The sequence below is a fragment of the Chaetodon auriga genome, chromosome 19, assembly GCF_051107435.1.
Source record: "Chaetodon auriga isolate fChaAug3 chromosome 19, fChaAug3.hap1, whole genome shotgun sequence".
Taxonomy (NCBI): Eukaryota; Metazoa; Chordata; class Actinopteri; order Chaetodontiformes; family Chaetodontidae; genus Chaetodon; species Chaetodon auriga.
In genome coordinates this window covers 18,993,307-19,006,419 of record NC_135092.1, presented here as the reverse complement: position 1 = coordinate 19,006,419, position 13,113 = coordinate 18,993,307, and the positions used below count along the sequence as shown (strand labels likewise).

At 44.0% G+C, this 13,113-nt stretch overlaps 1 protein-coding gene across 2 annotated transcripts in view; it reads left to right on the top strand.

The window, feature by feature from the left end:
* Positions 1 to 13,113, top strand: part of col5a1 (procollagen, type V, alpha 1) — a 72,075-nt gene that overhangs the window by 31,054 nt on the left and 27,908 nt on the right. For both annotated transcript variants that reach the window (XM_076757846.1, XM_076757845.1), the window contains exons 5-24: positions 543 to 674; positions 1,441 to 1,548; positions 1,649 to 2,056; positions 2,519 to 3,088; positions 3,195 to 3,251; positions 5,026 to 5,067; positions 5,654 to 5,716; positions 5,820 to 5,894; positions 7,746 to 7,838; positions 8,194 to 8,250; positions 8,422 to 8,475; positions 8,739 to 8,792; positions 8,962 to 9,015; positions 9,135 to 9,188; positions 9,272 to 9,325; positions 9,804 to 9,848; positions 10,552 to 10,605; positions 11,149 to 11,193; positions 12,050 to 12,103; positions 12,190 to 12,234. In XM_076757846.1, the coding sequence (XP_076613961.1) occupies positions 543 to 674; positions 1,441 to 1,548; positions 1,649 to 2,056; positions 2,519 to 3,088; positions 3,195 to 3,251; positions 5,026 to 5,067; positions 5,654 to 5,716; positions 5,820 to 5,894; positions 7,746 to 7,838; positions 8,194 to 8,250; positions 8,422 to 8,475; positions 8,739 to 8,792; positions 8,962 to 9,015; positions 9,135 to 9,188; positions 9,272 to 9,325; positions 9,804 to 9,848; positions 10,552 to 10,605; positions 11,149 to 11,193; positions 12,050 to 12,103; positions 12,190 to 12,234 (2,118 nt within the window). The remainder of the gene's footprint in view (positions 1 to 542; positions 675 to 1,440; positions 1,549 to 1,648; positions 2,057 to 2,518; positions 3,089 to 3,194; positions 3,252 to 5,025; positions 5,068 to 5,653; positions 5,717 to 5,819; positions 5,895 to 7,745; positions 7,839 to 8,193; positions 8,251 to 8,421; positions 8,476 to 8,738; positions 8,793 to 8,961; positions 9,016 to 9,134; positions 9,189 to 9,271; positions 9,326 to 9,803; positions 9,849 to 10,551; positions 10,606 to 11,148; positions 11,194 to 12,049; positions 12,104 to 12,189; positions 12,235 to 13,113) is intronic.

Here is a 13,113-nt window from a genome sequence, read left to right as displayed (position 1 = left end):
ACACAATCAGCTCAAAGGCAAAATCACTCATGTCCCAGTCAGATCTGGGGCAGGGCTTTTGAATGCTGATCAATTGCATTTATCTTGTCAAAAACGCACTTTGTGTGTGGTGCGTGTGTGCACGTGTGTGCGTGTGAGGCTGCGGTTGCGTGTGTTTGTTTGTGTCATCGTCTGCAGCTACATGAAGTCAGTTGTTCCATGTTCTCTTGTAGCTCCACTCTGTGTGCTCTAAGCTTTTTGTCTCACACTCCAGTGCTCAACTCTGATGCGAAACGACACTCTTGGACCCGGGACAAAGTTCTTCATCATTTAGTCACCCTTAGTTTCCCCTGACTTGACCTAGTTTCAGAACTGCCTGTTCTACATGTGGTAATGCTGCACGCAGATGTTCTCCCTCATCTTTATTTGTTTATATTCTTTCATTTTTCCTCCACAGGTCACAGAGTGTGAGACCGGCACCCCTGTCATTGTCATATATTTGTTTGTTTATTTACATGCATGGCTTGTGAGTCTCATGACTTCCTGTTTTTTGTGGTTTCCAGGGAGACATCCAGCAGCTAATGATTGTAGCAGACCATCGTGCTGCCTATGACTACTGTGAGCACTACAGCCCTGATTGTGAAGTGCCAGTGCCCGACCAGCCTCAGAACCAGGACCCCAACACTGATGAATATGTGAGTAATGAGAGCTTACTTACACTGTGTTCACAGTGCAGCTTTGTACACTAAGTGCCCTTTACATTGCCCATTACCAGAGGCAAGAGGACCACTAAGTGTTCTCATGGCTTGACCTTACTCAAGGAAGTTCATTTCTCTTAATCCATAATTGTCCCTAATACTCAAATCAGATCTCGGTTGGATCCTGTGCTGAAAAGAGCGTCTTGGCTTATGCAAGAGAACCGCACTCTGCCAGAGGAAAGTGCTGACTGGGAGGAACAGGGTTATCAGGCTTTGCAGTTAGTTAATAATATTCAGGAATGATGCGGAGCCTGCCTAAGCCTGCATCCCTGCACTATGCCGTTTTCTGCACCGAATGCCAATGCAGTGTGTGCATGCTAAATAAAGGTGTCAGTGAAGTGTGATGTTGAAACGATGGACAGGAAGCTCTTCCTCTTGACCTTTCCCTGACCCTGGGGCCTGTCGGTACTCTTAAACTTGACCTGTTTTCTTTCAAAATATTTCATTAAGAAAGCTGTGAAAACACAATTTGTCATTCGGTTGTAACAAGTTGCAACAGGGAGATACAGCATGAGGTTCCCGAGAGTAGAAAGCATTCCTGTGTGCTTGTGATCGATGGCCAGTCTGTCGCACATATATCAGCCAGGCCTAGCAGCAACAGAGCAGTGGATCATATTTAAAAATCATGTTTTTAATAATTGATAGTTTTCCTTCTCCCTCAGTCACATTCTCTCAATGTCAGTGTAATGTTTCTGTCCTTTAGAACACAGAGGAGGACAGCTACTATTATGAATACCCTTACTATGAGGATGTGGATAGCAAGCCTTATCAGTCGCCAACTGATTCTGAGACAACCACAAAAGAAGTCAAGGTAATCTATCCCAAATGGACTTCATATATCAATGTCAGTACAATCACATTCTTTCAAATGCTCCAAAGTAGCTATCAACCATATCCTCTGTGCCCCACAGGTCACTGATGGGGACAGCGTGGTGACCAAAGTGGAGGAGATTTTGGGCGGCGGTTCTGCTGGCAAAGTCTTGACCTCCATCTCCACTAGCTCATCCTCTGGTGGAACCAGCCACTCTTCATCAAGCTCTTCAGGCACTGCCACTGGCGGAGGAGACGCCTACGGAGAGGAGACCAGCCCTTACGACAGCTACGACGGCTATGGTAACTACGAGACCTACTACGACGAGTCCACAGCGTCACCCGATGGGGACACCTCTCGGCGTGTCACCATCACCAGCACCAGCATTGGCACTGGGGGTGAGCTGGATCTTGGAGCAGCGGGAAAGATTACCTTGGACGGCACTGGAGGAAGGGTCATCACCAGTGGAGGAGGAAGTTCAATAACCATCACCTCCAATAAGACATCAGTAGGTTGACAATAATCATATTCACATCCGCACTTGTTGGTGTGACCTGAGGTGTAATAGATGTATTGATGAACTGTTAAAAAAGATTTTATATCCTATTACATACTCTGTGACTTGACCTACCAGCACTGATAGGTGCAGTGCATAAGAAGGGGATTCTTCCTCATGTTATAATCCACCAATCCACATGGGGGAAGCAAAACCAATGTGGATCTATTTATAAGCCACCATGAAGGAATAAATGCTTTTGTATTTTGAAATTATTTTTCAAGTTTCATCTTCTAAAAAGTTTTCTGTTTTCATTTTGCAGTATGTTCTCACATTTAGAGATTTCGCTATAATGAAAATAGTTCTTCGTTTGCTGCCATGGTCCACAGTTTTAACAGGTCATTTGCTTACACAGGAAGTAACCCCTTCATTGTGAGTTACCTCTAAATGAACAAGCAATCTGTGCTTTTATAGGTGGGAAGTTCCTACGATGACTACGGTGATGGATATGATTATGGCGTGGACAGCCATTACACCACTGGTGGAGGCGGTGGCAGCAGCAGTACAGTTCACATCAGTAGTGGTGGAGGCAGCAGCAGCAGCACAGTTCATGTCAGTGGTGGAGGTGGCAGCAGCAGCAGCAGTACAGTCCACACTGGAGGTGGAGGTAGCAGCAGCAGCACAGTTCATGTCAGTGGTGGAGGAGGCAGCAGCAGCAGCAGTACAGTCCACATTTCAGGTGGAGGAGGCAGCAGCAGCAGCAGTTCTACCATCACCGTCGGGGGCGGTTCCGTCTCTGCTGGAGGATCTTCCACCGCTGGAGGTGGATCGGCCAGCGCCGGCACCGGAGCAGGTGGCTCCATTGCCACCGGAACAGGCCTGGGCGTGGAAGGCGAGGGTGACTACACGGATCTGGATGGGTTCAAGGAGGAGCACGTCGACTATGGCGATTTAGACATCTATGACGACGCCTATGGAGACCTGGATTACGGCGACAAAGACGGCAAAGTGCTGCCCGCTGAGACCGATGAGTATTATGGACAGGTGAAAAATAATGGGAGGACATACTGGCAAAGACGTGATCTTGAAGATGAGGGTGATGAAGAGGCGGGAGCCTGATTATGTTTGTTTCTGTGTGTTTGTTGTGTAGGTCGATGGAGCTCGCGGCGAGAAGGGACAGAAGGGAGAGCCTGCTGTTATTGAGCCTGTGAGTGCCACTATTTAAACAACACACTTGAGCAACAGATGTAGGCTGCATGTGCTTGTGTGCACACGGGTGTATGCGTGGACGCTTATATTTGTGAATACATAAGACTGATCCACATCTAAACCAAACCACCCCTCACTTTTGAATGACAATCCTAAGACCAAACACACTCATTAAGGCCTACCAGACCTTTCCCATAGTATCCTCGTCCTCTCTCCTGGCTGGTCATCAGGATTGCAGCATAAACATTTGGAGAACGGCCATGCAGGGATTGTCAATAATCTCTAAACACAGTGTGGGTAGCGTGTAAACACAGTGGGAGATGGAGGGTGGGAAGGAATACAAGAGGAACAAAAGGGAGTTAGAAAGACTTTTGCTGCCTCTCTGCCAAAAACCTACAAACAGGTGGAATACATCCAACTGAATTAGACACTCATGTATACGGGTAACATTGTGAAAATGAGGACGACTCCTTTTGTATGTTTGCAAAGGTACATCAGACACAGAAGGCATTTCTATCTCTGACACAGCTACAGCTGTTTCACTTCAAACAAATGTCACTGAGCACCCCTGAGTATACATGCCTCTGTGACTGAGTGTCTTCATGTTTATATGAATGTGGGTCTGAGCCCACTTCCTAGATGACCGTGTATAAGTACTAGAGTTGGGCAATATGTTAACATTTTCCAACTGTCCGCCTGATGTCCGGCGATTGCTGATGTATTGTGTGGGTGTGTGCGCGGTGCTAATAAACAGACAAAATAAACTCACAAAATGTCAAGAATGGACATTTTCTTGCACCTTTTTTCCTTGTTAAACAGGAAAATGTAACCGTACACCCTCTAAATTTTGTGTCTTGTCTCTTGTAAGCAGGAAAAAAAGCTGTTTGCACACAAACATCAACACATACACACTTTTTTTTCCCAAGGTCTAGCCCCTGTCCCATCACACACACTGCAGGCAAAACAGAAGCATAACCTGGGGAGTGTCAAAGATCAATCGTGGTAATTTAATGATGAAAATGCTCCGCGGGTACAGCTCAGGGGTTGGTGGGGAAAAAAAAAAAAATGCTGGCATCACATATTCTAAATGAGATGGATAATATGCGGCTGTCTGTCCCTATAACAAAGCAGGAAGCCAAAATGTTACCGCAAAAGCAAACAAACAAAGCAATATCTTTGTAGCCGCAGAGCTGGAACTCTGCGTCTCTAAGTCAGATGCTTGCGAGTCCACGGCGAACTGAGATGGCTTGCTGTCTTTGCCTGATCAGTAAATGTTAGAAATGCCCTTGGATAAGTGTAATTCTAGGAGATACTATCATTGAATATATTTTAAAGCACAGACACATGCATTAACTGGTTGTATGTGTGCATGATCAGAGATCTGGTCTGTCCGTATGAACAAATTAGTTTTCACTTCAGACTGATTAGCACTTCCCTCAGCTTCTCCGGGTTGGAGACCACCTCAGGGCGTCCTTCCCTCTGTGTCTCCACAGTCATTTGCCCTCCTGTTCTCCATGGATTAATTGCAAGCCTAACTGAAATGACAGGCAGGAATGTACATTAATTTAGCGAAGACTTTGAGATGGAAAGTTGATAGGCAGGTGTGTTGGGACATGTATGCATGTACACTCAATGCCTTTTTAACCAAAGCACTGCGTTCTACTAGTGGACACAGAACGTGTGACAGACATGTACTTATGAACGAGGCCATGTGATAGATAGCTGTGAGGATTCCTGTGGTATCTAATGATTTCTGTGCTTGTGTGTTTCAGGGAATGTTGGTGGAGGGTCCGCCTGGGCCTGAAGGGCCAACAGTAAGTCAATCTCCCTCGAATTGTGTCACACAAAGTCTCTCCCTTTTAACTTCTTTTTTTTCCTTGTCCTCTCTTGATCACTGGCATTATTCCTCGTAATCTCTGTTGATAAATAAACCCTGATAACGGTTCACGTCGCCCATTCTTCTAGTCTGTTTATGTCCTCTGGATAGGAAAATGCAGGCTTTAGTGCTCTGCTGTGAAAATCCCTGGCTGCCTGATTCCTAATGCAAAGGGAGTGGCCCAAACAGTTCCCCTGAAGAGACATGGACTTGCCCAGATGTTGAAGGACTAAATTATTTATCTAGGAAGATTTTTCAGACACAGTTGCTCTTGACACCCTGCAGATGGAGTCCCACAGAGTCCAGCCATTCAAGCATTGAGCTATAGACAAATAAGGAGCGCCTCACAAAGGATTTACAGCTCAACAAGCTGTCCCATATTGCCTCATGCATTCCTTTCCCCCATGTGTGACCACTTTGCAAGATAAAGACAAGAACTTTAGTGGAAAGCAAATATGACCGATTCTTTGTGTTGCATTATGTGTGTATGATGTGTGTAAAGTGAGATCTTTTGCTTGAAATAGGGTCTCCCCGGACCCCCAGGTTCTTCTGGCCCACCAGGCACCCCTGGAGATCCAGGAGAGAGGGTGAGTATAAGTCGTATATGTCACACTCATTTTCAACTGAAAAATACAGAGTGATCACGTCAGTCAGTGTACACATACTCATGTTTGTTATTTTCCGTCTAAGGGTCCTCCGGGTCGTGCTGGTCTTCCTGGTGCTGATGGTCTGCCAGGACCCCCTGGAACTGTCCTGATGCTGCCAGTAAGTAAATTAGAGTTGTTAGAAAAAGAGTTAAAAATAGCAAAATAGGAAACGCTGTCTGTTTTCATGTTTACCCCACTTTAAAGTGCTTTTTTCCACGTGGGTTTATGTCCTTGTTTAGTCTTGTTTAAGGCCAAGTATGATGTATCTTTCTGTTTCATCAATAACTCTGACATGTGGTTTACACAGCGTCGTAGAATGAAGGGGGTTTCCTTTGAAACCATTTAATGGACGGTCCCTTACAAACACTTTGTAATGTAAATCTGTGCTTTAGCAACCCCTTGTGGTGTGTTTAGTGAGTGAAATCGCCTCCCTGTAGTGCTCATTCCCAGTTGCTTTCACTGCATAAACTCAAATCTACATTTCATAGGACTTTCTCCACCCACATAGGTAGCATATTCAACATTCCTTCGTCAAAATTTAAGCTATCCTATGTCCAGGAAGTCGTCTAGTTTTAGACAGGAAGCATAGCAATGCTGTCTGTTCTCTCTGTAGCTCCAGCTACAGCCAATGATTCGACTGCAGCAGTTGCTAACAACTTCCTACACTGTCTACCTTGCTTGCTTTCTTTTCCTTTTTCTTGGGAGATGTCTGAAAATGCTGCCATTGGACCTGATTAGTTGTACAGATGTGAAGTTTGTGGTTTCGGGGGTCCACAGAGCTGTCCGGGTGAGCCATGTGGCAAGCTTTGTCTGGACAGGAACTCAGAAAGCACGTCTTGAAATCTGATCCTTGAGCTCCAAGCCTAATGAGAAACATGCATTGTTGTTTCACCCTTCTTTCACCAGAGGACTCTTTGGTTCAGTGTTGAAACTGTGACAGGGTTGAATGGCAAATCCTAACACAAGCTTTAAATGGCCCACCTACAGTCATCCTGCAGCGATGCATCTTTCTGTTGACAGTCTGCTCCACAGTGAAAAAAATAAAGTAGTTCCCACCATACCCAACGCTTTTTTCCCTCTCTCCGGCCTTGCTCGTTAACAATTTACTGAAGCAGAACATTTTGTTCAGGGCTCGATGATGCAGAGGAATGTCAGTAAAGAAATGAATATTGGAGAAGGACTGACAAAAAGCGCACCAGAGATGAAGAGAGAAGGAATCAAAGACAGACCGAGAGGCTCACAGACTGGCAGGCAGAAAAAAGAAATAGCTGCATGTATTTGATTGTGACTGAGATAGGAAAGGGAAGGGCCGTTATTTAATCAAACTCAGCAGAAATCTAGTCAGAAGAAGAAACTGTGGAATTTGCACATTATCTGTGAAAAGTTTGCTTCATGGTGGGTGAGCTGCAGTAGATCTGACTCAGCCCTCGTGTTCTGAATCAACCACTTTACTGCTTCTTGGTGACAGAGTTTCTGTGGTGGTGAAATCCTGCACAGTATTTCACTGTTGTGTTGTTCTGCATCTGTAAATCGACTGACAGCCAGCCTCCTGAGAACTGTGCTACATAACCCAGCCCAGCATGCCTGGCCCAAACAAACCTGCGTTGCACCACAAGCCTGGATATTCACCTATGGTGCAATGCCGGCTTATCACCACCAGATGCCAGTAGAATTCGTAGCTCATGTCGTGCAGAGGCTGCCTTTGATGGTGCTGGTTTGGCAGCTGGTAGCTGAGCTTACTGTAGTTCAGCATCTGTTGCATAGTTTCAAGATGAGGACACTGTATTAAAGAAATAATGATATTGTTGGGAATTCAAGTCAGTATTTCAACTAAAATATTTATTTTGCTGCAACTTTAGTCATTCCACATTTTCCTCAGCTATTATTTATATGTTTTGCCAGCGCCTACTGTGTGCTGCAATCATCTCGTCTGGGGCAAAGTCTCACCAGTGTGCCGTTCCCTCCACAGTTCAGATTCAGCGCTGGAGGTGACTCTGGACAGAAGGGACCTGCTGTATCAGCACAGGAGGCCCAGATGCAAGCCATCATGCAGCAGGCCAGGGTAAGAGTTCACACACTAACAGCTCACACTGCAGACGTCAGGATTCTTTATGTTTAGATGTTTGTATTCCTTTTTTTGTCATATTTGCTAAAATATTGTATCCTAATATGTTTGTTGTGTTTTCCATTAATGTTTGGATCTACAACACATTCCACACATCATTGGTGCTTTACTGTCATCATTTTATTTTTTTGTCTCATTGGTATATTTGTTTCTTGCTCACAAACATGCATACATCATGTACAGACAGAAACGCACTTACAGCACACAGTCAAACATGCGTTGTCTCTTATCCTTTGTGTTTTTATTTTGGTCTTTTTCTCTGTATTGCTAATGTTTCCTCTCCTGTTTTCAGCTCGCTATGCGCGGCCCTACAGGTCCAATGGGTTTGACTGGCAGGCCCGGCCCTCTGGTATGTATTTCACATCACCTCACAGACTCAAAATCAATAGAAGAGCTATGTCAAAAATTTGATCAGCAGTTATTGTAGTGCGCATATCCAGAATGAATATACAAGCAGTTTGTAGCTGAGTTGAACACTTGTATTGCGTCAATCACATTTTCTGTTTCTTTCTCTTCTCAGGGTCCCCCTGGTGTACCAGGACTGAAGGGAGAGAGTGGAGAGGCAGGCCCTCAGGTATCAGATATAAAAATGAAATCAAATCAAATTTAGTTCTTAAAATCATTTTTTTAAAAGAAACAACTAAATCCAAGAAAACCTTGATCTGAATACTTGTTAACAAGCTTCAAATATAAATTTCTTGTTAAACCATTGTAGTATTTCATAAATTCTAACAGATTATTTCTGTGCACTTTTCTTGTTTTAGTATGATTTCAACAATGGAAATATGAAGAAAAATGAAGAAATGCCTTTGAGATTAATATTTGCTTTTGTTTCAGGGACCGCGTGGTCCTTTGGGATCCCCAGGACCTGCTGGAAAGCCTGGCAGACGGGTAAGCGTGAAACAGCCCGAGTTGAGAACAGCAAAGCTTGCAGCATATTACTGTCTGATAGCAGTTAATGTACATTCGGGAGTGCTGAGTTAAAAGTCGGGCGTAGTTCTAGTTTTATTTGCGGTGATCTGTTAGCAGACACATCATGTGACCGCTGTCATCTTTACAGGGTCGTTCTGGATCTGACGGTGCCAGGGGCATGCCAGGACAGTCTGGACCCAAGGTGCCGAGTCTTCCACATTCATAATGCACTCCAATGCACCACGTTCCATAATTCAGATTTTAAAATGTGTTTCTGAGGCCCGTACAAAAGATGCGCGACTTTCTTTCTTTGCTCTTCAGGGAGACAGAGGGTTTGATGGCCTGGCTGGACTTCCTGGTGAAAAAGGACACAGAGTGAGTTGCTTTTGTGGTGCTATGAAAGGTGTGTGTTTGTTTTGATGTGTGCCACTGTTGAAGCTAAATGTTTGTTGTTACAGGGTGAACCTGGGCCCCCTGGACCTCCTGGTGGTCCTGGAGAGGATGGAGAGAGGGTAACCTGAAAAATTACGATTTCACACCTCTCATGTTCTGTTTTCTGCGATGTCTTTTTGTCATAACAGTTACCTGATAGAACTAAAGCTTGCGTTTCATGTGTCTCATCCCTTAACTGTTACTGTTATACTGCAGAAAGACAGAAGCTGCTCTGAGTTGAACTTCTTCCTCTTACCAAACTCACCTTTTTGTCAGCACCTGAATTTTCACTTTCCACTCGCTCTCCCTCTTTCCCCTTTCTCACTCAATTTTCTCCTTTATTTTTTTCTCTGCACACCTTTATCTGCTTCTAATCTCCCTCAACCGTCCTCATTACCCACAGCTGATGCAACCTGATCCCCTCTTTCCCTGCTTTTTCTTTGTGCCTTCCCATTATCTCTCAATCCTCGTAACACACACATACACACAGCCTCACTCTCTCCTCCATTATCATTCACTGTCTGTTCCACATTCTGACCCGTTCTCTCTCTTTCCCAGGGAGATGATGGAGAGATCGGACCCAGGGGACTTCCTGGTGAACCAGTGAGTGATCACATATATTACCATTCAGCCTTACACTGAGAGGTTGTAGGATAGAGCTGCGAGCTTTGGGTCCGCACTCATCATGTCATTGTGTTAGCGAGCAATCATGTGGTCAGATGATATCATATATCACCTGCAGACTGCAGCCACTGTTCACGTTCATATAAATGGAGATTTAGCATTACACTGCCGGAAATTGTGCCATGATCAGGCGTTTGCCAGTGCTTCATCTGTACAAGAGAGACTTTGGAGGTGAGAATTGCAGGCAGCTTGTTATAATAGCCTCCCACTCTCTCCAGCAGGATATTCCCCACAGAGGGGGAGAAAGACAGTGAAGGAGAACCCTTGATATCTGCTGTTATGACTTATTTTGTCCACCAGGGTGTGCTCCATTGGTTTGAATTCACCCTGCCAGGACGATAAGTCTTGTTGGGTAACTGTAGCTGTGAGGCGAACCACAGAAATTCAAAGCATTGTTTGATAGGCATAGCTGTGGGGAATGTGTAGTAAAGAAAAAAAAGAAGTAGTTTCAGCTTCCTCTCACAATCTGACACTGTAGAAAATCCTCAAGGACATTTGGGAAGTCAGCTTGTTCCACAAGTATAATTTCAAAACTTGATTTAGCTGAACGTGTTTAATAATTCATCAGTCGTTTCACAGGTGTGATATCATCCTCAATCTCATTTCCTATCTTGTTTCCTAGGGGCCCCGTGGTTTGCTGGGACCAAAAGGACCTCAGGGACCTCCTGGACCCCCTGTGAGTCCCCTCTTCTCACCTTTTCATATCCATGCTGTTACAATAGATTTGCTTTTTCCGGAGCAGATTTCATTTTTTGCCATCTCACAGGCAACAAGAACAAAAGACACTGCAAACAACACCCGCAGGGAAATACAAAACTCAATATATTTCAGACAGCATACACAAAGACTAGCATATGTTATTGAGTTTAACTTCAGCATTTCAGACAGATGTCTACAGCGGAGCAAAGCTTAAACCTAATGCCTTCAACAGATTTAATTTAACATGGACGGTGCTCATCAATCACCTCTCTCTCTGCGTGTTTTGAGCTGATATCCCTGTGCAGGATGTGGAGATCCCAAATACAATAAATCACACATTCAGATTCATATGGTGCGGATGCGAAAGCCAAGGTGTGGTGTACAAACACCTTTTTCATTTTGTCCTCAGCCAAGAGCGAGATTTAACAGCTTCAAGTGCCTATAAAATACTAACTTCATGTGTGTATCACAGATTTGCTGGTCTGTTCCTTAAATGCTGTGTTCATCTCATCTGCTGTAGGGCGTTACTGGAATGGATGGCCACCCTGGACCCAAAGGAAACATAGTAAGTGAAGCTGGAACTGATTAAATCACTAATATCCTGTATCCTCCATTTCCAAGATAACACCAAAAAAAAAACACAAAAAGACAAAAACTGTAGCGGAGTCCAAAAATACACCATTTTCATCTCTTTCTCTTTATTTTATCCAAGACATTGCCTCGCAAGCCCACTCTCTCTCTCTTGCTTACGCTCACACACACACACACACACACACACACACACACACACACACACAGACCAGTACAATCAGAGGATACTTAGCAGATAATGAAGAATAGGCCGACTGTGTTTAGGTCCATTTGAGTGGACCGCCATGGCCAGTTGTATCATTCCAGGTCAATTTCTGTTTGCGCCTGGCTGTAATGAGAGAATACCTGCCTGGAGCAGCTTGTCTGCTCTGTTGGGAATGTTCCAAGTAGGCAGAGATGGAAGATCAACAGCTTTCCCACACTCCTGGACTGGAGCAACATAATTGATTGCTAGTTATCTGAGAGGGAAGGTGTTTTGTCTTTGTGGTTCTGCAGTCTCTTTCATCAGGAAAGTGGGTGTCAGAATGTGTGCCATACGTGTGTGTGTGTGTGTGTGTGTGCGCGCGTCTTCTGCCTTCAGCCACAGCAAGATATTGCACTATTTGTCTAAGAGTTATGGCCTGTTTGGGTCTAAGAAGGAAATAATACGGTGATGTGCTGTTGGACAGCTTCTAATTTATATCTGTTCAGAGCACATTTCACTTTTAATGGACCATATGGAGCAACAAATCACTCTTTCCTTCACATGGGACGTTTTACTGAAGTAAATAAAGTAATCAATCTTTGTATTTATAATGAGATTTTTAAAATTGACTTAATTTTTTTTTCAGGGCCCTCAAGGAGAACCAGGACCTCCTGGACAGCAAGGCAACCCAGGTGCCCAGGTCAGTGATGAACAGGGTGTCTGACATGAGATTTTTCTCTCATCCATCAATGAAAATGTTCTGAGCATTTTGTTTTCTCTCCGCAGGGACTTCCAGGGCCCCAAGGAGCCATCGGACCTCCCGGAGAGAAGGTGCGATATCACATGATCACTGAATCACTGTAATATATTGTGAAACATGCCATCACTGCATCTTCACAGGAAGAAAAACTGCCAGCTTGATAAAATGTTAATAAACCCCAAATCTACAAAATTGCAGGAAAATTGTCTCATTCATTTACATGAACTGAACGCTGAGTTGCTATCTTATTCAGTTCCAATTGCTTATCACACTATTATGCAAACGTGTCCCCATCCCCACCGCAGGACCAAATAGTGCCTAGTAGGCAGTACAGATAGATTTTAATCCTGATACATTTTAATCCAATTTCAGCTAAATCACATCTGCCATCTTATATGGAGTGTTTTCAGTTTATTATTGAACAGTTGGAATTTAAGAATGAATGATATAGGTATTACGTTTCACCTGACATAAATAAAATACTAAAAGACTGTGGGCTTTTGAAGCAAAAGCGAATGGAATAAAGACTTGACACAAGATCATTTATTTGAAAATGTTGGTTAGAAGAAGTGATCAGTAGTCCGGGTCCATCATTAATCATGAAAACACAGACTTACTGGATGATCTGGATGGTTTAATAATTAAAATAGCCCTTGTAAGACTTCAGGATTCAGCTGAATGGTACATGGTACACAGGATAAAGTGTAATAGTGTGATCCCCTGACCTTCATTTAGGGCCACCCTCTGGTCAAAAGTTGAGTTTGTCCAGTCTTTGGTTCGCGACCAAATATGTATAAACCTCATTTGCAATTTTTATTGTTAATTAGCAGGTGTTAGTGTGCTAAGATGCTAAACTAAGGTGGGAAACATTGCAACATTGTAGCTGCTATACGTCAGCATGTTAGCCCTGTCATTGTTAGCATGCTAGTGTTAGCATTTAGCTTAATACA